At 40.2% G+C, this 24996-nt stretch overlaps 1 protein-coding gene and 1 long non-coding RNA gene across 2 annotated transcripts in view; one reads left to right on the top strand and one right to left on the bottom strand.

Moving 5' to 3' along the window:
- Positions 1 to 15609, top strand: part of HORMAD2 (HORMA domain containing 2) — a 68169-nt gene extending 52560 nt beyond the window's left edge. The window contains 2 exon segments of the mRNA XM_067700299.1: positions 15506 to 15584; positions 15587 to 15609. Of these exon segments, the coding sequence (XP_067556400.1) occupies positions 15506 to 15584; positions 15587 to 15609 (102 nt within the window).
- Positions 1 to 24996, bottom strand: part of LOC137203672 (uncharacterized) — a 163577-nt gene that overhangs the window by 114205 nt on the left and 24376 nt on the right. The gene's annotated exons all lie outside the window — the stretch shown is intronic.

The raw sequence follows: 24996 nt of genomic DNA, 5'->3' as shown, positions 1-24996 counted from the left end.
TACCTTTAGCTACCATAGAGTTAATAGTTAATTACTCAGGCATTTGAAGGTAGGAAAGTAGCTGACATTTTTCTACTGAAAAGTATCTAATAATAGTTTAGAATATTTTATAACTGTAAAACGTAAGCCAAACAAACTTTAAAGGTTTTAATGTTCTTCTATTAACTTTCCAGTTAACAAATTAAAATAGTTTCATAATAAAGCTTTCATCACATTGAAATAAAGGAAAACAAAGAGATAAACCATGTTAATTATAAACACATCAGTTCATAAAAGATATAATTTTAACAATAAGCAAACTAATATGGAACTTTATATTTTTAATATAAATTTAATTATATAAGTTTTACATGAATACATTCTCACAGATAATTCAAACACTACCAATAAGGGTATTCTATACCACTGATTTTGTATTTAAAACACACATACATACACACACACACACAAGATGTGCTGACCAATATGGTAGCCACTAGCTATATGTGGCTATTAACTACTTGAAATGTGGCTAATTTGAGTTGAGATGTGCTGCAAGTGTAAACTACATACTGGATTGTAACGACATAGTATAAAAAATGTAAAATATCTCAGTTTTCATATTGATTACATATTGAGATAATATTTTTGATATATTGGATTAAATAATTATTAAAATTTAATTTCATCCGTTTCCTTTACTTTTTAAAATGTACCTACTAAAAAATTCTAAATTTTATAATTGTGCATTCTATTTCTATTGGACAGCGCTATATACATGTATAGGTATGTACGTATATATAGTATACATACATACATATATACATGCATATATATATACACACATATATGCATATATTTGTGGATTTTTAAAAGTTTATTTATTTTTGGCTGCGTTGGGTCTTCATTGCTGTGAGCGGGCTTTCTCTAGTTGCAGTGAGCGGGGGCTACTCTTCTTTGCAGTGCGTGGGCTTCTCATTGCAGAGGCTTCTCTTGCTGCGGAACTCGGGCTCTAGGCACACAGGCTTCAGTAGTTGTGGCACGTGAGTTCAGTAGTTGTGGCTCGCAGGCTCTAGAGCGCAGGCTCAGTAGTTGTGGCGCATGGGCTTAGCTGCTCCGCGGCATGTGGGATCTTCCCGGACCAGGGCTTTAACCTGTGTCCCCTGCATTGGCAGGCGGATTCTTAACCATTCCCTCACCAGGGAAGTCCCTATTTGTGGGTAGTTTAAAAGCATAAATGGGATAATATCTTTTCCTGAAACTTGCTTTTTTCACTTAACGTATGTCTTAGAGATTTTTCCTTACTGGTATATTTAGATTAACCCCATTCTTTTTAAGTACTGCATAGTATTCCTTAGTAGTAAAGTGCTCTAGTTTGTTTCAATTTCCTGCTATTACTGGAACATTTGTTTTCACTTTTCCTTAGGAACATTGTTTCAGGGAATGTCCTTGAACATGACTGTGTCATATGGGGACTTTTCTCTAGAATAGATGACTAGAATAGATGTGCATTTGAAATTTTTGTATATCCTCCAGATTGTCCTGTTCAAAGAACGTTTTCCTTACAGTTTCATCTTTTTTTAAATCACGTGCCACTTTTTATTTTTAACTGAGGTAAAATATATATAACAGAAAATTTATCATTTTAACTGTGTTTTAAGTGTACAGTTCAGTGGCATTCACACTGTTGTGTAACCATCTCCAGAACATTTTTCATCTTCCCAAACTGAAATTCCATACTAATTAAACAGTAATTCCCCATCTCTCTCCTCAGCCCCTGGCAACCACCATTCTACTTTCTGTCTTTGTGAATTTGACTACTCTAGGTGCTTCATATAAGTGGAATCATACACTAGTTGTTCTTTTGTGACTGGCTTATTCCACTTAGCATAATGTCTTCAAGGTTCATCCATGTTGTAGCATGTGTCAGAATTTCCCTCCTTTTTAAGACTAGATAATATTCCATTGTATGTATATACCACATTTTGTTTACCCAATCATCTATCTATGGACATTTAGGTTGCTTCCACTTTTTGGCTATTGTGAATTATGCTGCTATTAACATGAGTGTAGAAGTATCTGTTCAAATTTATGCTTTCAGTTCTTTCGGGTATATACCTAGAAGTGAAATTGTTGGATCATATGGTAATTCTATTTTTAATTTTATGAGGAACTGCCATACTGTTTTCCATAGCAGCTGCACCATTTTACATTCCCACCAGCAATGCACAAGGTTTCCAGTTTCTCTACGTCATCTCCATTACTTGTTATTTTCTAGTTTTTGTTTGTTTGTTTGTTTGTTTTAACTAATAGCCATCCTAATGGGTGTGAAGTGATATTTCACTGTGGTTTTGATTTGCATTTCCCTAATGATTAGTGATGTTGAGAATCTTTTCATTTGGTTGTTGGCCACTTCTGTATCTTCTTTGGAGAAATGCCTCTTGAGGTCTTTTGCCCACTTTTTAATCAGGTTGTTTGTTTTGTTGCTGGTGAATTGTAGTACTTTATATATTATGGATATTAATCTCTTATAAGATATATAATTTGCAAATATTTTCTCTTATTCTATGGATTGTCTATTCCATCTCATTTGTAGTGTCCTTTGATGCACAAAAGTTTTTAATTTTGATGAAGTCAAATTTATCTATTTTTTCTTTTGTTGCTTGTGTTTTTGGTGTTATATTCAAGAAAGTCTTGCCCAATCCAATGTCATGAGGCTCCCCCCTATATTTTCTTCTACAAGTTTTATAGTTTTTAGCTCTTATGTTTTAGTCTTTGATCCATTTTGAGGTGGTATAAGGGTCCATCTTCATTCTTTTGCATGTGGATATCCAGGTTTCCCAATACCATTTTTTGAAAAGACTTTAGTTTCCACACTGAATCCTCTTGACATCCTTGTCAAAAATCATTTGAGGGCTTCCCTGGTGGCGCAGTGGTTGAGAGTCCGCCTGCCGATGCAGGGGGCATGGGTTCGTGCCCCGGTCTGGGAAGATCCCACATGCTGTGGAGCTGCTGTGCCCGTGAGCCGCGGCCACTGAGCCTGCGCGTCCGGAGCCTGTGCTCCGCAACGGGAGAAAATAAACATAACATTGTAAATCAACTATTCTTCAATAAAATAAATTTAAAAAAAAAATCATTTGAGCTGGGCTTCCCTGGTGGTGCAGTGGTTAAGAATCCACATGCCAATGCAGGGGAGACAGGTTCGAGCCCTGGTCTGGGAAGATCCCACATGCCACGGAGCAATTAAGCCCATGCGCCACAACTACTGAACCTGTGCTCTACAGCCCGTGAGCCACAACTACTGAGCCCACGCACCACAACTACTGAAGCCCGCGTGCCTAGAGCCCATGCTCCACAACAAGAGAAGACACCGCAATGAGAAGCCCACGCACTGCAACAAAGAGTAGCCCCCACTCGCCGCAACTAGAGAAAGCCCACGTGCAGCAACGAAGACCCAACACAGCCAAAAATAAATAAATAAAATAAATTTATTTTTTAAAAAACTCTATGAGAAACTTTAAAAAGAAAAAACTCATTTGACCATATAAGTGAGGGTTTATTTCTGGGCTCTCTATGCTATTCCTTGGTCTACACGTCTGTCTTTATGCCACTACCATGTTTTGATCACTGTAGCTTTGTTGTAAATTTTGAAATGTGGAAGTGTGAGGCTTTCAACTTTGTTCTTCTCTTCCAAGGTTGTTTTGGCAATTCAGGGTCCCATGAGATTTCATATGAATTTTAGAATGGATTTTTCTATTTCTGCAAAAATAAAACGTCATTAGGATTTTGACAGGGATTGTATTGAATCTGTAGATTGCTTTGGGTAGTATTGACATCTTAACAATATTATGTCTTCCAATTTAGGAACACAGGGTAACTTTCCATGGTTTCATCATTTCATACTTGCTTAAAAAGGTTTTTACAGTGCTAAAGCTGTAAACAAAGTTTTCCATATTTTCTTCTGATAAGTTTTTCTACATTTTCTCCTAATGAAGTAGTTTTGCTTTTTACTTTTGGCTCCCTAAGCTAGCTAGAATTTTTTTTTCCTGGTGTGAGAAAGTTTTCCCATTGTGTTGGTACCACTTGAATCATCTACCCTTTCCCTGATAATTTGAATGCCACTTTTATCATAAATTAAAAACCCATAGATATATAGGTTTTTATACTTGCTATTCTATTTTACTGTATTGATCCATATGTCTATTCCTATATTACTGCTATTGTGTTTTAATTACTCTACATTTATGTTTTGCTGTCTGGATGGGCAACTCTTTTTCCCCTCATAGTTCCTCTATTTCAGTATTTGAGAGATTTTCCTGTGTATTTTCACTTCTAGACAACTACTAGAATCATCTTAATAAGTTCCAAAAGACATATTATTGGGATATTGATGGGGATTGCATTGGTTTGATAAAATTATCTTGGGAAAATTGTGACATTTTTACAATAACAAGTCTTTGCATTTTGAGGAAAATTTATTTCTAATTTCTGTATTCCTATTATCACCATGGTCCCTAGGAAACTTGTTTGCTTGCATTATATAGATTGCCTCTGTAAAGCAGTTCTGTCCAGTAGAACTTCTGTGACGATGGCAATGTTCTATATCTGTGATGTCTGATATGTGGTTATTTATTCAGCACTTGAACTGAGCACCCACATGTGACTTTTGAACACTTGAAATGTGACTAAAGCAACTGACTAAACTGAATTCTAACTTTTATTTAATTTTGATTAATTTAAATTTAAATGGTCATGTATGGCTAATGGCTACCATAATAGACAGTGCAGCTTTAGGCTATGTGAATAACCATGTAATTGAATACTTTTGTAGGTAGTAGAGGTAGGTAGCAAAAGAATTACTGATGTGAGACACACGTAAAGCATTGCAGAGAGTCTAAAGATCATAATATTAATACAAATGAATTCCTAAAGAACAGAAAACCCTGTCCAAGGTAAAGGGCAAATTGTTTACAAATATTAATGCTGTCAGGAAAACTTAATTACAAAAAATGGGCTGTGGGTACTCGCTCAAGAAAGAAAGCTCATATTAGATTAAAGAAACAGGAAAGGCTCTGTGGATGAAATACTTTTAGAGATTGATTTTGAAGGAATTATTCAAAATTTAAGAGAGCAAGTAATAGAAGATTTCTGTATTCTAAAATGTGGAGGAAATAGAGAAGAGGGAAAAGAATGAGGTGTGTTTGGGGAATAACTGTATTAGTTTCCTAGGGCTGCTGTAACAAATTACCACAAATTTACTGGCTTAAAACATCAGGAATGTTTTCTCTCACTAGAGGCCAGAAGTCCAAAATCAGTGTCACTGGGCTGAAATCAAGCCACACCCCCTCTAAAGCTCTAGGGGAGAGTCAGTTCTTTGCTTTTTCCAGCATCTGGTGGCTGCTGGCGTTCCTTGGCTTGTGGCCACATCACTCCAGTTTCTGCCTCAGCAGTCACACTGTCTTCTTTTCTGTCAGTGTTCGAATCTCCCTCTGCTTCCCTCTTATAAAAATATATGTGCTTATATGTAGGGTCTGCCTGGATAATCCAGGAAAATCTCTTCATCTCAAGATCCTTAATCACATCTGCAAAGACTGCCCCCCCAACCCCGTGCCTTTTATGCCAAATAAGGTAACATTCACAGGCTCCAGGGACTACGACATGCACAATCTTTTGGTGGCCCATTTTTCAGCCTTTCAAACCACAAGGATCCAGTTTGGCTGGAGTAGGGATACCTGTGGTAGTAGAGATGATAACAGCCACCAGTCACTAAATGACTCGCACATATGAGATGTACCAGGTGCTCTGTGCTATTTCATTTACTCATTACAAGAACTCTGTGTAGGCATTAGGAAATGAGAGAGGAATCTAGGGTGACTGTGTTTTCCACCTTTGATTACTGGGAAATGGTGATTAACAGAAATTGAAAAGTCATGAGGAAAAATTGGTTACAAAAGAAAATGAATGAACTCAGTTTTGGCTTTAGTTTGAGGTCGCAGTAGGCTATGCCCAATAATGGTCAACCGCAGATAGAAGCCCAAGAACCCTACATAGAGTCCTGACAGCCTCTCCTGCAATTTCCTACCTTTGTTTACCCCTTTGGGTTGAAAGCAAATTATAAGGAGCACTAAATTTGAAGTCAGGAGACCTGTGTTCAAGACTTCTACTTACTAAATGTGTGAACTGGACAAGTCATTTCACTTCTCTGAGCTTCAGTTTCTAAATCTGTAGAAGAGGAATAAAAACCCCCTCCCTGTCCACATAGTTATTGCAAGGAATAAATGACATAACATTTGTGATGTTCTTAGCACAGTCTGTTGTAAGCCTTCAAATGTTTGTAAAAAGAAGAGCAAAAATTTTAATATGTCAAACTTAAATATTTTAATTTGAAGGTGATATATCTTAAAGTTATCTGGATTCTAAGCAATAACTATTAGTTTTGAAAGTGCATTATTGGCTCCTTTCCCATTGTCCATACTTTTATCACGTAAGTGTCTTAAGTGCCACCCATGACAATTCACTCCCTTTCTAAACAGATGACCTAAACTCTACTTCATAGAAATAATTAAGGCCATCAGGTATAGATCATTCAACTTCCTGCCCCCCTATTTAAAGATGTACCTGTATCTATATCCACTTTTACCACCCTCCTGCAGACCTCAAGTAATAGTCCGTCTTTTCTCCAAAGTGAATACACTTTCTACGCGTGCTCCTGAGGCAATGTCTTCCATCCTGAGCTCCAGGTCACATAGTCAGTGCCTTGGTGGACATCTTCATTTGGATATCTCACCTCCAATTCAGAATCTTGAAAACAGAGTCAGTTATTTCTCCATCCATCCTCCCCACCTTGTTTCTACCACCTACCCCCTTAGCTTCCTCTGTTTCCCATCTTTGTCAATGGCATTACCTGGGTAATTCTTGTCATTTTTTACTCCTTTCTTTCTTTTGCCACCTCTGTGCCCATTACAATGGATGGCAAAGATATGTTAGGGTTCAGGTTCAGGCCTTCATTCTCTCTCTCTTCGGACCTCTGCCGCTTTAGCCCTCTCCTGTCTAACCTCACTGCTGCTCTTGTTCTTGCTTGAAGTAGCCTCATTGCTTCTTGTCACACTCCTCCCCAGCTCACCCCTCACAATGCTGCCATAGGGACTTTTCTAAAACAAATCTGCTCTTAGAACCCTTCAGCGGCACTCCACTATAGTACAAAGTCCAAACTTCGGAGAATGACATTGTCTGAACCCAGCCCACCACCCTATGCCCTTCCTGTTAGTCCCACTGAACAATTCCCAATTCTCCAGGAGTATTCTGCTTTATATCTCCGTCCCTGTGCTTTTGTCTAGAATGTTCTCTCTGCAAGATCAGTCCCTAATGCCATTTGCCTGGTGAATGTCTGCTCATCTTGCAGTACTTAGTTCAAGTTTCACATCCCCTTTGAAGCCTTGCCAGGCCTCCCCAGGAAGAGCTGATAAGATCTTTTTGGAACCTTTACTGTACCCTATACGTGACTCTATCATTTCATCTGTAGCCAGTTTGTTTCCCCACCATAATCTCTTTAAGGACTTGAAGTATGTCTTGATCAGCTTTGTGTCTTTAGTGCTCAGCACAATGAAGGACACAGAGAAGATGCTCAAAAACATTTGTTGAATAACTGAATTAATTATAGAACTTTAAAGCCATATGATGCCTTAGAAAATACAGAGGAAGGCAGAACCGATATAATAACTTTTAGAGATTAATGGAAATATGTAATTACGACGCTAAGGAGAATACATATTTACCTCCCAAATAGAGATAAACATGGTCCAGAACCCTGGGCATAAACTACAGAAAATCAAGAAAGTAAGTTAATGGGCAAACTCTTCATAAATCTCAGTAAAACATGAGACACTTCCCAACATATCAGAGAGTTCACAGCTCTACTGGAATTGGAGGTAAGCATTCTCTTTAGGTATTTGGTTTCTTACTGCTCATTCATCTCAATGTTAACACGAGCTCCATTTATGCTAATAGCATTTATTTTATAATTGCTGTTGATCTACCTTTCATTGTACAAAAAAGATAAATGTTAAGGGAAAGGATTCAAAACTAACATCACTGCTATAACTTACAGGGGCACAGACCCTCTCTGAACCATAAATTTCCTTGATCTAGGAACTTCTTTCTAAAGAAAAACATTTTGCCATACCTGACCTGACAATTTTGAAGTAAGCAAAATTCACTGCACTCTCACCCCAGGCACAGAAGTACTCACAATATTTCCTGGGTGTCTGGGGCTGCCCACCCCTTGGTCCGCCACACAGATCTACCTCCTAAAGCAAAGCACACTGCCCTGAACTGCTTTTTCTATATTGATACTTATCTATCTTCTTCCCAAAGCCTGTGAGGCCCTGCTTTCAGCAGGCTACCACTTAGAGACATTTGATAAGTTAATTTACACTAACATCATATTGAGTAATAATTCCAGGGGAATTTATATTTTTAACAGGAGTGTGTCGGATATATAACACCTCACCCTAAGAGCCAATCTAATGAAGGGACATTTCTCACTGTCCCATATACCTTCTGTGTCTTTTTATGCCTTAGTGTCTTTAAACATGCTGAATGAACCTTCCACCTAGAAGGATCTCTCCTATCCACCCCCATCTCCAGTACGGTGAACTCCTACTCGTTCTTCAAGACCCAGCTCAACATCCCTCTTCTGCTAAGGAGGCTTCTCTAAATTCCCCAGGCTGAGCTGGTCACTCCCTCTTGATTTTGATAAAACTTTGCATACTTGCTGTCTCAATTTCTTTAATTTTTTATGCATTCTTCAATGACTTCAAGGTGACTTCTGCCCTGAACAATCCAATGCCCCTAGTAACCTCCATGTGGCTAAATCAAGTAGACATATTTCACTCCTTATCTTGACCTCTCAGCAATACCTGACACTACTGACCACCACCCTCACCTCTTTTATTTTCTCTACTCCTTCTTAAAACTCTCTTCTCTTGGCTTTCTTTGTAGGACAGTCTGCTAGACTTCTTTTCTCTCTCTCTTTCTCAACCTTCTTTGTTGGCTCATCTTCCACCTGATCTCTAACTATTGGAGTTCCTTACGGCTATGTCCTGGCCCCTTTCCTTTCTCACGCTCTGATCTCTCAATAAGCAATCTCTTCCACACCCATGGCATTAATTAGCCTCCATATGCTGATGACTCTTAAATTTACGTGTCCAACCCAGACTTTTGTCCTGAGCTCCAGATTTCCACATATAGCTGCCGATTCAATACGTCTACTTGGGGTTTCTCAGGTACTCCAAACATAGCAGGTTCAAAACTCTCATTGTTCTCTGCCTGAGACAACAGTCCCTCCATCCATTAAGTTAGCTAAACCAGAAACCAAGAGACATTATTGACCCACCTACCTCAGCTTTACCACTGTATCCAGTTGATCATCCTTCTGACTCTACCTTCTAAATATTTCACTGTTGACTTCTCTCCATCTGCACTGGTATCCAAGTTATTATCTGGCTACTACAGTAGCATGACTCATCACCCTGCATCCATTTGATGCCTCCAATACCTTTCTATACAGCAGGCAGAGTGCTCTTTGAAGACAGATTCATTCATTCATTCATTCATCCATTAAAAAAAATGTATTAAGCCCCTTCTAATGTAAGTTGTGACCAATACAGGCATGTCCCTGATGTCTTGGAACTCTATTAACAGCATATGACTGGGGTACCTAACTTAATTGGAATAGGGGAAGGAAAGTTTCTTTAAGGAAATAATTTTTCAGCTGAGATCTGAAGAATGAGTAGGAATTTATTAGGCAAAAAGAGGGCTGGTGTAGGGGAAAGAGCTTTTTCAACAGAAGGAATATCATGTGCAAAGGTCCAGAATCAAGACGAAGCAAGGTATGAGAAAACTGAGAGGGCAGAGAGCGAGAGGCAGAGTAGAGGAGATGAGGCTGGTACTGCTGGGCACAGCCAGGCCCTGAGGGGGGGTGGCTCTAATTGGGAGGTATTCGGGGGGTAGGAGCCCCTCAAACGGCCCATCACAGTGGATGAGTGTGGGAGTGGGAGTGGGAGCAATTTTCTAAGGAATGACTGCAGAGCTTTCATCAGGGTTTTATAGCCAATCTGTGACCCCTCTCCTTCCCTAGAAGTGTAAAGAACCACTGATGGTGTATGAAAAGCCAAGGCAGGAACTTTGGACTTTGTCCTAAAAGTAGTGAGATGCCATTGGAAATCATTAAGCGAAAAAGTAACATGGCCAGATTGTAAAATCTACAGGGCAGGGATTTTTTTTTTTTTTTTTTTTTCCCTGTACGCGGGCCTCACACTGCTGTGGCCTCTCCCGTTGCGGAGCACAGCCTCCGGATGCGCAGGCTCAGCGGCCATGGCTCACGGGCCCAGCCGCTCCACGTCATGTGGGATCCTCCCGGACCGGGGCACGAACCCGTGTCCCCTGCATCGGCAGGCGGACTCTCAACCACTGTGCCACCAGGGAAGCCCCATTTTTTTTTTTTAGATTCCATATATATGTGTTAGCATATGGTATTTATTTTTCTCTTTCTGGCTTACTTCGCTCTGTATGACAGTCTCTAGGTCCATCCACCTCACTACAAATAACTCAATTTCGTTTCTTTTTATGGCTGAGTAATATTCCATTGTATATATGTGCCACATCTTCTTTATCCATTCATCTGTCGATGGACACTTAGGTTGCTTCCATGTCCTGGTTATTGTAAATAGAGCTGCAATGAATATTGTGGTACATGACTCTTTTTGAATTATGGTTTTCTCAGGGTATATGCCCAGTAGTAGGACTGCTGGGTCATATGGTAGTTCTATTTTTTAGTTTTTTGAGGAACCTGCATACTGTTCTCCATAATGGCTGTATCAATTTACATTCCCACCAACAGTGCAAGAGGGTTCCCTTTTCTCCACACCCTTTCCAGCATTTATTGTTTGTAGATTTTTTGATGACAGCTATTCTGACCAGTGTGAGGTGATACCTCATTTGCATTTCTCTAATGATTAGTGATGTTGAGCATCCTTTCATGTGTTTGTTGGCAATCTGTATATCTTCTTTGGAGAAATGTCTGTTTAGATCTTCTGCCCATTTTTGGATTGGGTTGTTTGTTTTTTTGATACTGAGCTGCATGAGCTGCTTGTATATTTTGAAGATTAATCCTTTGTCATTGCTTCGTTTGCAAATAGTTTCTCCCATTCTAAGGGTTGTCTTTTCATGTTGTTTATAGTTTCCTTTGCTGTGAGGAAGCTTTGAAGTTTCATTAGGTCCCATTTGTTTATTTTGTTTTTATTTCCATTTCTCTAGGAGGTGGGTCAAAAAGGATCTTGCTGTGATTTATGTCATAGAGTGTTCTGCCTATGTTTTCCTCTAAGAGTTTGATAGTGTCTGGCCTTACATTTAGGTCTTTAATCCATTTTGAGTTTATTTTTGTGTATGGTGTTAGGGAGTGTTCTAATTTCATTCTCTTACATGTAGCTGTCCAGTTTTCCCAGCACCACTTATTGAAGAGGCTGTCTTTTCTCCATTGTATATTCTTGCCTCCTTTATCAAAGACAAGGTGACCATATGTGCGTGGGGTTATCTCTGGGCTTTCTATCCTGTTCCATTGATCTATATTTATGTTTTTGTGCCAGTACCATATTGTCTTGATTACTGTAGCTTTGTAGCATAGTCTGAAGTCAGGGAGTCTGATTCCTCCAGCTCTGTTTTTCTTTCTCAAGATTGCTTTGGCTATTCGGGGTCTTTTGTGTTTCCATACAAATTGTGAAATTTTTTGTTCTAGTTCTGTGAAAAATGCCAGTGGTAGTTTGATAGGGATTGCATTGAATCTGTAGATTGCTTTGGGTAGTATAGTCATTTTCACAATGTTGATTTTTCCAATCCAAGAACATGGTATATCTCTCCATCTGTTTGTATCATCTTTAATTTCTTTCATCGGTGTCTTATAGTTTTCTGCATACAGGTCTTTTGTCTCCTTAGGTAGGTTTATTCCTAGGTATTTTATTCTTTTTGTTGCAATGGTAAATGGGAGTGTTTCCTTAATTCCTCTTTCAGATTTTTCATCATTAGTGTATAGAAATGCAAGAGATTTCTGTGCATTCATTTTGTATCCTGCTACTTTACCAAATCCATTGATTAGCTCTAGTAGTTTTCTGGTTGCATCTTTAGGATTCTCTATGTATAGTATCACGTCATCTGCAAACAGTGACAGTTTTACTGCTTCTTTTCCGATTTGGATTCCTTTTATTTCTTCTTCTTCTCTGATTGCTGTGGCTAAAACTTCCAAAACTATGTTGAGTAATTGTGGTAAGAGTGGACAACCTTGTCTTGTTCCTGATCTTAGAGGAAATGGCTTCAGTTTTTCACCATTGAGAATGATGTTGGCTGTGGGTTTCTCACATATGCCCTTTATTATGTTGAGGTAACTTCCCTCTACGCCTACTTTCTGGAGGGTTTTTTATCATAAATGGGTGTTGAATTTTGTCAACAGCTTTTTCTGCATCTATTGGGATGATGATATGGTTTTTCTCCTTCAATTTGTTAATATGGTTTATCACATTGATTGATTTGCATATATTGAAGAATCCTTGGATTCCTGGGATAAATCCCACTTGATCATGGTGTATGATCCTTTTAATGTGCTGTTGGATTCTGTTTGCTAGTGTTTTGTTGAGGATTTTTGCATCTATGTTCATCAGTGATATTGGCCTGTAGTTTTCTTCCTTTGTGACATCTTTGTCTGGTTTTCGTATCAGGGTGATGGTGGCCTCATAGAATGAGTTTGGGAGTGTTCCTCCCTCTGCTATATTTTGGAAGAGTTTAAGAAGGATAGGTGTTAGCTCTTCTCTAAATGTTTGACAGAATTCGCCTGTGAAGCCATCTAGTCCTGGGCTTTTGTTTGTTGGAAGATTTTTAATCACAGTCTCAATTTCAGTGCTTGTGATTGGTCTGTTTATATTTTGTTTCTTCCTGGTTCAGTCTTAGAAGGTTGTGGTTTTCTAAGAATTTGTCCATTTCTTACAGGTTGTCCATTTTATTGGCATATAGTTGCTTGTAGTAATCTCTCATGATCCTTTGTATTTCTGCAGTTTTACCTTGCTCCTTCATCTGCTGTGTGTTTCTCTGTCTTATCATTTTGCTTAACTTACTGTGTTTGGGGTCTCCTTTTCGCAGGCTGCAGGTTTGTAGTTCCTGTTGTTTTTGGTGTCTGCCCCCAGTGGCTAAGGTTGGTTCAGTGGGTTGTGTAGGCTTCCTGGTGGAGGGGACTAGTGCCTGTGTTCTGGTGGATGAGGCTGGATCTTGTCTTTCTGGTGGGCAGGACTGCGTCCGGTGGTGTGTTTTGGGGTGTCTGTGACCTTATTATGATTTTAGGGAGCCTCTCTGCTAATGGGTGGAGTTGTGTTCCTGTCTTGCTAATTGTTTGGCATAGGGTGTCCAGCCCTGTAGCTTGCTGGCTGTTGAGTGGAGCTGGGTCTTAACGTTGAGATGGAGATCTCTGGGAGAGCTTTCGCCATTTGATATTACATGGAGCTGGAAGGTCTCTGGTGGACCAATGTCCTGAACTCGGCTCTCCTACCTCAGAGGCACAGGCCTGACACCCAGCCAGAGTACCAAGACCCTGTCAGCCACATGGCCAGGTACGTGGAGAGTTTCTTGCCTTTTGGGAAGTCTGAGGTCTTCTGCCAGCGTTCAGTAGGTGTTCTGTAGGAGTTGTTCCACATGTAGATGTATTTCTGATGTATTTGTGGGGAGGAAGGTGATCTCCACATCTTACTCCTCCGCCATCTTGAAGGTCTCCCTCAACTCCCAGGTTTTTAACTTGGACACCTCCAGGGGAATGCTTGCCTGGGTGGCTTTGGCATCAAAGGTGCCAACTCAGCCAGTTAGAACACACCTGAAAAATGTTTCTCAAAAACATGTTGCTTTCTATGGATAAATTTGTTGGTTTATATAGTTCAGAATATGGACTATTGATCTATGTTAGGAAGTATCCCCTGACTGATCACACACTTGCTTTTGAACCCACTAGTTTTCTATAAACCAGTGAGACTTCCCAGACCTCACTGGTTGCCCTGAGATTGTATACATTATTAAAGATGTTCTGATGAACTCACTGTAATAAAATTACAGCTCTAAAACTTGTAATAAAACTCTGGTTTACTTTTGAGCAAAGAAGAAAAAGAGAAAAACACTATTAAACCATCAGACCAACTTGTACACCCATCTTGTTTTCTTCCCAGTGTATCCAGACTTGATAGAAGTGAGGATAATTTCATTTGAATAGAAAGCATGCCCAAGCAACATTTTTTAAAAAGCTGAATTTTACCAAGTACTTTTTCTTACAGCTACACTGTAAAAAATTCATCTCCTAGATGCAGAAGTTGGTTTTTGTGCTTTGGGTTTTTATGTTGCTATTTCCTTTCCTTTAGAGCAGACCATTTCAAACTTTGCATATCTAAGCAAACCAGTTACTTGAAAAGCAGCTCTACTTATATTCTCAGAGTTTTACTGCTCTATATAGTCAATGTCTTGGTTTAAGCCAAAGGGAATTTGTGGTTTCTGAGATCAGAAATTCAACTACTTTCTAAAACGAAAAGTTAGTGATTAAATTAGCCATTTGTAGACCCAATCTTTGGTTCTACATGGTACTTAAATGCTTTAATGACATTTCCACTATTTTGTAGTAAAAACATGTCAATAATAATAACCTGTATCTATAACAAAATAAAAAAAGAATAATGTTGGAACCTCTACTAGATATTCTAAGTCTTGCTTAAAAATATATATCTTATTCCATTTTCCTCCAAAGAAAGAACAGAGAACATGGAAAAACCTTTCCTCCCATCTAGTGGCTGGAAAATATAAAAATGCCCTCCATGTGTTTCTTGGAATTCCAGGCATTAGGGATTGTCCGACATCTGGTTGTTCACTCAGTTAAGCAAATATAAATTCTAAAATCTTTACCAAAGTTGAGTCCAATGGAGAAATATATGTCTATGACGATTCACTAATCAACTTGTCTTAAATCAATAACATATAAGTCTCATCAAGCAGGAAGAAGGGCCATGGTGCTTCCTAATTCATTAATCTGAACCTACGATTAAAAAAATAATAAGGCTGTATGTTTCTGCTAACTGAAAAGGGACTTCAATTCTATTTGCCTCTAAACCAGCCAGTGCCCTAGATCTCTCCTGACCCTTAATTGCCCCTTGTTGGCCCCACACCTTGACAACTCTTCTCTCAAGAGCTGGATGTGCTGAATTCACTAAAGAGAGCCAAGAAATTGTCCCTGAAACTGGCTGCATCCAGGGGCCTCAGCTCCTGAAACTTTGAATTCCAGACTCTGATACTGGCAGCAGGGACTCTGTGCAGGGCTAAACCAGCCCACAGGAAAGCAGGTTTAGATTGGTTATGCAGCAAGAGGGATTAATACTTGGTCTACCTGTCTTGTATATGCCTTGTGAAGATGTCAAAATCTCTGCTGAACTGTGCCTATCTCTGATGATTCTCACAGATTCAAAGAATGAATTTTGTGTACAGTCAGCAAAGTTCTGAGAGCTCCAGGAAGAAGAGGAAGGTCAGCCAACCAGTGAAGTCTTCATCCCTGACAGAAAATGAAAGTTAGATGCCTTTGCTACTTTTATTCTAAAATAAGTTTATTTTGCAACAAATATGCATGAAGTGTCTTAGTAGGAAAGTAAGTTCCTATCACCAAAACCTTTTACTAAATTTGCTGCTCAACTTTTTGAGTCAGTTTACTAAGTGCTAAATTACTGGGTAGGACATGGGTTCACTTTGCCACAAGGAAACAAGGTCACCAGGGCTGCTTTGGGACAGCATTACTTCAAGGCTGAGTTAGAGATGAGACACCCTTTATATTTGTAGAAGAACCACAGCAGCTATTTTGAAAAGAAATAAGCTGTTGTTCTCAAAGGAAAGAGGGTTTTCTTTGCATAATTAAACTTCCCAGGTACTTAGACTACTGTGAAGCATTTTAACTTGTTGTAACCTGTGTGCTAGAATCCCTCTTTAGCTTTATTAAAACTCCCACAAAATTGCATAGCATGTGTGTGGTGGTGTTTATCCAGGCGTGATTTTTGTGTTAACTTCAATCACGAGGTTGATCAGCTAAGTGCTGGACCAAAACGTACTCTCCCTGTAGAGTTCCTCAAAGCTGGTCCTCCACCCTGTTCTGTTGGCCAGCCCGAGACAGGACTAGCTGCAGTGCAGGAGCCTGGCTCCCTTCTGAAGGCCGATGTTAAATGCTTCCCCCAAAACTTCAGTTTATCAGTCTGTAACCTGCAGATGATGCTACTAGTCCTCTCCTTATTCTGGAAGAATTTTGATAGACTTAATGATTAGTATCAGATGAATAATAAATGATGAAGTATTATTTTTATTATTTATATAACATGAAATTTAATAATTTTGTTTAAATGGATAGGACCAATAAGTTAAATGTTATAAGTGTGTGTGCTTTCTGGTTAAATAAAGCCAAAATACGAGGTATTTTTTGGCTCATCTTTTTTTTCTTCATTCAGATCAGTGTAGAAAGGACATCAGTACCTGGAGTGCTTGTTAAAATACAGATTACTAGGCCTGCCTCATTTCTACTAATCAAAATCTCAAGGGGTGGGCCCTATGGAAAACTCCCTGGGTTCTAATGCACACAAAAGATTGAGAACCCAGGACCCCTGATCCAGGCTAAAAGGAGAATCCCTGGGGCTAGACATGCACTTTAGCCAGCAGAAGGCTGTGGGTTGTAACAGAGAAAAATCTGAGGGATCCTGCCTGTCCAGCACTACCTTTTGTGAGACTCTCATCCATTTCTGATGGCCCATAGGCAGCCTCCAAACTGGAATCTTGAATTGGCCTGTAGCACTGGGGCCTGCCAGAGAGGAGCATTTTCCCTTCTCCCAGCATGTTAAGTATACTCACATAAGCTCACTCTGCCACTAAAAGGAGGAGGAGGCGGAAGGTACTGGGTTTATTATATCCTTGATAGAATTGTAGCCTGAGTCACCACAATTTCTTTTAAGAGAATCATATAAAGAGATTAGCTGTCTAGTAGAAGGATTAGGTTTATTTTGTGTCTCTCCAGAGCGTAGATCCAAGACCAAATTGGTGAAAGCTATAGGAGGTCATTTGGACTCAGTATAAGGAGGAACTTTGTAACTCCACAGGTTGTCAAAAATTTGAAACAGCCTGCCTTGTGAGGCAGTGATCCTACCCACCCCCCAAGCGTTTGAACACAAAGAAGCTTCATATATACTCTAGGAGGCTTTGACTCTCAGAGCAAATTAGTTATGGGGGGTAATTAGTCAATCTGGATCTCAGAAAGAACCATTTTGTTTAAAAGAGGAATTTAGCTCTTAATCGATATTTATAATTTTCATAAACTTAGCCTAAGGTGGCAGGTCCTTTAAGTCTAGAATCTGAATCTGTCTAGATACTTTTTTAGTGAGTTTACCGTCACTATTAACACCCCCCCTCCCACAATGGATGCTAATAGGTGGAATGTGTATGTCTGATGCAGTTTGTGTGAGGCAGCAGAGAGAAGTTGCTGGGCCTGTGCCCTGGGCTGGGCACACAAAGGAAGAGATCCGCTATCAAGAGGATCTGAGAACCAAGAAAACGTGAACTAGCTGATTTTACACAGCAGAGTTCATATGTGCAACCAGCTATCAAGATTGGAGGCTGTTCAGTGCTATTTACTGGATGATTTATTGGGATGGGGAAAAAAAAAAAAAGAACCTCTTTTCTAGTCTATTCATTTCTGTCCTTAATAATAATGGAATGAGTAAACATAAGTTCATCAAGGAGCTGGAACTTCAGGGAAAAGAAGGAGGACTTAGACCCCGAGCTGGGGAGCCTAAGCTTTGGCACACTAGCCATTCCCTCACCCTGCTGGTGCCTGGGTTATCAGTGTGCTTATAAAAATCAGCTGCAGATAGCTTGGAAACTGGGACATTGTTAAATTAACATTTTTGCAGGGGAAGTTTGGCTGTCTGGGGTTTTTCTGTCTTTACAGAAAATTGGTCTAGCTGGAAAGAGATAGATTATGTTCATGATTGCCACTAGCCTTTGAAGCCAGGCACCAAAACCACACCTTCATTTCCCTTCTTGTAGGTCCCTATGGTATCTGGGTTCTTTCATTCTCCAGCTCACCTCTACCAGGAAGACACTGGACATGTTCATCAGTGTCAGTTACATTCACACAAGTTCAAAGTTGTGTATATGTTTTTTAAAATAACACTAACCATTAGAGACAGTTTTCAGTGTGTCTTAAAATTGTCAATTCATGGTTTCAAACCCAACAGTACTGGATCTTGAGAGATTTCCACAGATTCTTATAGTAAAAATAATTCTCAGTCAGAATTCCTTCACCGGTCAGAAGGAAGACCCAGGTGATAAAATGAGAGTTAACACACTGTGCTTTTAAGAGTTAAAGCAAGGTCCTCCCACGGTATGAGTCTAGATTCCGAACAAGCGAAGAAATGCCTTTGTCCCAAATGTATTCTCTTTAGAAATTATTAGTTTATATATATATATTTTAAAAGGTAATATTTTCAATGTGATTGTGTGTTTGTGTAATGAGGCCCTGGCTGAGACTTGCTATGCAGTTTGCAAGTTTCTGTAGAGGAGGAGGGCCTTAATTAATGGGCTCTTTGGTTTTGCAATGGTAAAGCCAAGATCCTATCCAGAAATGGAGAGACATGAGGTGCTAATCAGCTCACATCACTTCCCCTTGGGTGACTACATCTCTGCAAATAGGGTCTACCTTCTGGGAGTGTCGAAGTTGTTGAGACTGACTCTGGAGGTGGTGGGCTCACAGTGGGGAAGGTGGAGGGTAAACTGATCACTGCAACCTGGCTGGAAGTTGCCGTGAGATTTGCTCAGTAGGGGACCCTGGGAACAAGTCTCACTAAACAGTCTCGTCTGGTCTCAACTGTGCCATGAGGTTCAGCAGTACAGGGGTCTCCCCGTGGCAGGAGTGGTGAGGCAGGCAGATTCAGAGAGCCAAAAACATCTAAGACAGACTGGTGGAGCACAGACCATTCCTTGGGGATTCAAATACTTAGGGATCTGGTATAAGAGTGGGGTTTGTTACTTGTGTACCGCAGGACTCCTGAAGGCTGGAGGAGTCTGGGGCATCTGGATTCCATCTGGATAATTACTAATCGGCTCTAGGGTAAGGAGGCAAATTTAGGTTTTCATCTTTCTGTGAGCAAAGTAGTTGAGGAAAAGGCTAGGGTGCTGGCTGCAGAACCTGGTTGCTGTTTTCTAGACAGGTTATTTCCCTGCTCTAGCCCTCGGATTACTCAATCTATAACATGTGGATAATAGCGGTACCTACCTAGTGACACAGTTGTGAGGATTAAGCCAGGCAATTCAAGCTAAGTGCCCAGCGTGCATATAGTCGGTGCTCAACAGGTGTTCATCACTTTTGCTATTTTGTAGCTCTTGGCACGTCCCCTTCCTTAGTCTCAGGAGCTCAGAGTTCCTGTGCTGCTTTTTGCCTACCCCGAGATCCTGCATGGACACCCTCTCCAAGCCTGGGCTGGCACCTGAACCATGCTCCCAACTGCTTCTGTTCTCAGCACCCTCCCCACTCCTTTCCCTCAAGACAGTTTGATGGAAGGGAAGCATCAGATTAAGCTTAATGTGCTGCCCTCCCACATGTGCACTTTAAAACAAAAGCTTGTTTATAAGAAAACTGAATCTCACATAGGGAATGAGATATGAGAAGAGATTGAATAAACAGGGAAGAAGAAAGTCTAAGGAGAACTTCATAGCTGTCTTCAAATATATGTGAGGCTGTCTGGAAATGCAGGAACCACAGATACAATCTGTGTTGTTCCAAAGACAGAACACACAGACCCAGGAGGAAGAAGTGGCAGGGAGGAAGGTTTGGGCTCAACATATTGAAGACTTTCTCCCCCATGCAAGGTGCCTGGCACACGGATTTTAATGTTTTCGTTAGCAATTAGAGCTGCCCATGACTGCTTCTTTTTTGTTTTGAATGAGTGAATGAGTTTTATATGGAATTTTGATTTTCTTGGAAAATTTTTAAAATTCTTTTTAATCTCTATTTTTATTTATTTAGTTTTTTTAAAGAAGATGTTGGGGGTAGGAGTTTATTAATTAATTTATTTATTTTTGCTGTGTTGGGTCTTCGCTTCTGTGCGAGGGCCTTCTCCAGTTGTGGCAAGCAGGGGCCACTCCTCATGGCGGTGCGCAGGCCTCTCACTATCGCGCCCTCTCTTGTTGCGGAGCACAGGCTCCAGACGTGCAGGATCAGTAGTTGTGGCTCACGGGCCTAGTTGCTCTGCGGCATGTGGGATCCTCCCAGACCAGGGCTCGAACCCGTGTCCCCTGCATCAGCAGGCAGATTCTCAACCACTGTGCCACCAGGGAAGTCCTATTTTTATTTTTACAGTTTGATGATTTATCACAGAGCAAACACCTAAGTATCTACCTCTCATTCAAGAAATAGATCATTGAATTCCCTGGAGGTCCAGTGGTTAGGACTTGGCGCTTTCAGCTGTGGCTCGGGTTCAATCCCTGGTCGGGGAACTAAGATCCCACAAGCGGAGCAGCGCAACCGAAAAAAAAAGATCATTGCCAGCATTCCAGAAATTGCCTTTGTACCTCTAGCAAAGGGCTACTCCTCTCTTCCCCATAAAAGTAACCACTATTCTTTGACTTTTTTATCCGTGACTGCTTCTGACTGTAATGAGTTCCCCATCACTAGAGGTGTTCAAGCCGAGTTGTCCAGGATGTTGCTCTATGGATAAGAATTGAATCAAATGAATATTGAGGTCTCTTCTAGGTATAAAATTCTATGACACTTATTAAAGGTAGAATTTCAACAGAGAGATTTTGGGAGCAAAGCAACATTTTATAAATCCTTTTCCCAAAAGGCAATAGAGTGAAGTTGTTAAAGCTGAGGGTTCTGGAGTTAGACATTGCCTGGGTTCAAACCCTGGTCATCCTACTTACTAGCTGTGTGACCCTGGGCAAGTTTTTTGCTCTCTCTGTACTTCAGTTTCCCCATCTGCAAAATGCGGTCCATAATAGTGTCTCTATCACAGAGTTATCGTGAGAACTAAGTGAGTTAATATAGGTAAAGCACTTTGAAGAATGCCTGGCACAAAGAGAGTTAATGCTCAATACACGTTAGTTACAAGGTATTATCTGATACCCTTGCTACTCTGCAGCTTTTTACGTCTTTTCAGTATGTGGAAGGAAGTCCCTTCTACCATAATTGACCCTGACCTTGTTTTTTCCTAAATCATATGCCAGCCATGGCCACTGTAATTAACCAGTGCACTGTCTATCTCCTGTAGGCAAGCTTTAAAGCTAAACAAGCAGGCAGAGCCTGTGACGCACAGTTTATGAAGGATCCTGCTGATGAAACTCAATCACGGCCGTGGACACCTTAACCCTGACACATGCCTGGCAAGTGGTGGATGCCCAGTAAATACTTGTTGAATGAATAGATGAACTTGGCAGGGTTCTTATTATTTCCTACATTTTATTTATTTATTTTTGATTCGGTAATTTCATTCACATGACTTAAAATTCAAAAGGAACTAAAGGCTATAGAGTGAAACACATCCCTCCCACCCTGTCCCCAGTTTTCCTCCCCATAGGTGACTAAGGTAACCACTCTCTCATATGTCTTTCTAGAGTTATTTTAGGCATAAATAAGTAAACATACTAGCATACGCACGTGGGTTTCTTTCCCTCCTTTTTAAACAAACAGCCACATACACTGTTCCAGGTACGTTTACTGATGTGGTCACAGAAGTGGGGGTGAGCATGGGCGCACTAAGGAGGAATTAGAGAAGAAAAAGCTCAGAGACAGAAAATCAACCAGGCAACTCTTGCATCAACCCACATGTAAAGTGATCAGAGCCTGGGCTAGTATATTAAAGAGGGTAATCAGGGAAAGAATTGTTTGAGTGGGTTTTTTTTTAAGTTTTACACCAGGGTAACTGCCACCACAATCAAGATATAGAGCGTTTCTGTCACCCCCAGAAGCTCCTTCATGTTCCTTTGTAGCTGTGCCCCTCCCTGGGCCCACATACCCACTCCTCTGCTTTGTCAGAGTTTTTCAGCTTCTGTGTTTCAGGCCTACGTGGTGTGGTGGGACCTCCACTCAGCAGAGCTAATCATAGTATTAGTCAACATCAGTGGCACTTCCTCTGGGCTGGGCGTTCTACTAAGCACCCACTCGTGCTCATCCATTTAATCCCTTCCACACCAAAGGAGGCAGGTCCTGCTGTTATCTCGATTTCTGATGAGACATCTAAGATACAGAGAAGTGAAATCACTTGCCCAAGGTCACAAAGCTAGTAGAGCCAGAATTTTGAACCCAAAGCAATGTGAAACTAACCAAGAAAATACTCAAACTTCAACAGAAAGACTTCATTACTATTTAACCAGAGCAAGGGAGCGGGGTAAGAATCCTTCGCAGGTTAATATAGAATGGATTTGTCCAGCAGTCTTCAAGTGTGCTTTAAATGGCTGGTAGCCTTTCTTCATGGGCATTAGTCAGTCAGCAGGCAGAGTTTCATGGCCTGGCCTTCGATGTGCACACCCGCCACACCGCTTTCTCCTAAGAAATTACAACATTCAGAACTATCTCTTTATGGTAAAGAACTGGTGTGGTTAGGGTATTACTGAGAAGACAACTATCTCTGCCTATCTATGGGTCCAAGAATATGCATGTCATTCTGAAACCACAAGGAACGTGGTTAAGTCCCCTGGTCACATCTCTCAACAAAGATTTATCTGTTTTGCTGTTGCCTCCAAAGAGCTTTCCTCCTGGACTAAGATGTTAATTCACGGTGATGTCTACTAATGGGCCTTCCCTAAAGAGGAGCCTATTAAAGGAATTAATTACATTGAAGGTTCAGAAAACTTCCCAGCATAATGAAATGGCTCCCCAGCTGTAACAGCCTGAGAAAGAAACCACCGATCTAAATCCTGAGACAAGTTCCTATAAAGTGAGAGGCAAGTTTGCTCAGGTAACTACAGACCCTAGGAGAAACAAGATAGTGAAAATGTTAACAATGAAACCAATTTTCACTCACTGATGGGGTTGTATTAAATGTAGATCATATTTTCCCAAAAATTTCAAGTTCTTTATTACCACCTCTTTTATGAGACCTATGTTTGCCACTTATTAATACTACCAATTAACATTAAAATGCAATTTTAATGTTTTTTTAATAAGAAAATAGTTCTCTCCAGTCAACATAGAATAAAAGGTAATGGAGTTAGGATGGATTATGTGGCACTCAAATTCAAGAGAAGGTGGTAGAATTATCCTTTCTGGAAGTCTAGATTGGTTTCAGTGCAGTGTTGCCTAAAGCCCTGGGAGTAGATGAGATGACTTTCTGGTCTCTTATTCCTCTTTATGGCCTGCTTGTACACTGTCCAAATCTCCAGAAATGACAATAGCAGAAGAAAAAAATAATGGCAGAAGATTAACTGTAGTGCTAGGGATTGTGCTAGTTACTGATAAACCACCAATTTGTTGGTTTCCAGGTAGACTGAGGAGGGTAGCGTAATGTGGAGAACTGGCTAGCAATTTGGCAGAATCTGGGTTTTAATCTTAATCTTGGTTCTCCCTTTATTTCTGGACAAGTCATTTATCTCCTCTCTTCTTCTGTTTCATTAGCTGCAAAATGCAGATGGTGACCCACCTAGGGTTTTTAACAGCCAGGAGGTAGATGCAAGGGGTGGTGACAGCCCACGCTAAATCTGGCCTTGTGCCTGGAATCCCTCTGCCTGGGCTCTGGGGTAGTTTGGAGGAGGAAAGGAGAGCTCCCTTGGGGGCCCAGCCCATTCGCCACTGGTTCTAGAGAAGGCCTGATCCCCAGGAGCCAGGGGAGACCATACCAGTCCTCTGGCCCCTCCTCCAGACATTAAGGTTACTGTTGAGCAAAAGTGAGACTTATCTGAACCTAGTCTACCGTCAACTATAACATGGGCTTCACTTGGAATGAACTCAGCCTTAAGGTTGGGGCCCAGGGGAAAGGTTTTTTAAAATTATTATTATTAACGAAACTCATTTACAATTACGGTATACATAGAACAGTCATTTACATGCTATAAACCCTTTAGGAGATTATGGTGGTGATACACTATGTAAACTGACTTTGAAAAGTTACAGAGGTTGCGAGATGATTAAACACCTTTCACTCTCCTGCTATTGTTTGGATTTTAAGTGTTTCTTAGAATGGGCAAGTGACATAAAATCTAACCTACTTCTAGCTAAAACTCTAACAGTTCTGATGGAAACTGTTAAACCAATTCTGCAACCAAAAGACAAACGGCTTAAAACTGCCAGGTATCAGTATTATTGTATTATTCCCTTTAACAAAAACTTATAACTGAAATTTATAGGTAAGAATTTACAGTAAGCAGCAGGTACTTGGAAACTTGTCAGTTAAGGTTTCCCATTAGAGAACTTCTGCTGTAAGCTTTTTAAGCCTCTAAAGTCAGAAGAAAGAAAAAAGAACTTTCACAATTAGTTTCTAAGGAAATTATACAAAAGTCATAATAACTAAGAGAAAAGTTTTAGACTGTCATTTCCAACAGGACATGATCTCCTAAAGAAAAACACATTTTTTTTTTTTTTGGAGAAGGCTGTATATAAATAACAATCAAAATCTATATTCTTGATATATTTCTAAAGAAAATAGTTAACTAAATCTCTTTAAAGTGATTTTATTTCCTGCTGCTCCCCCAACCTCCTCAAAATTGAGAATACAACAAATATTTGCATAGGTTTATTATTCACATTTAATCATGAATAATTCACTTTGTACAAACAGCTGGGTAAACAAGAGATTTGGAGTTTCCTTTTTCTAGAATATTTTTCCCTTGGCTGAAAGGAAACAGCATCAGTGTGGTTTTATATGGTTTTCAGTGCCATCCTGTCCTCCCTCCCTCGAGCAGGAGGCATCCCCTCTTTTATGCTTTTTTTTT

This window comes from Pseudorca crassidens, chromosome 12 (genome assembly GCF_039906515.1).
Source record: "Pseudorca crassidens isolate mPseCra1 chromosome 12, mPseCra1.hap1, whole genome shotgun sequence".
In the NCBI taxonomy this organism is placed as follows: Eukaryota; Metazoa; Chordata; class Mammalia; order Artiodactyla; family Delphinidae; genus Pseudorca; species Pseudorca crassidens.
Note: the sequence above shows the minus strand (reverse complement) of the source record. Positions and strands in the feature narration are given on the sequence as shown.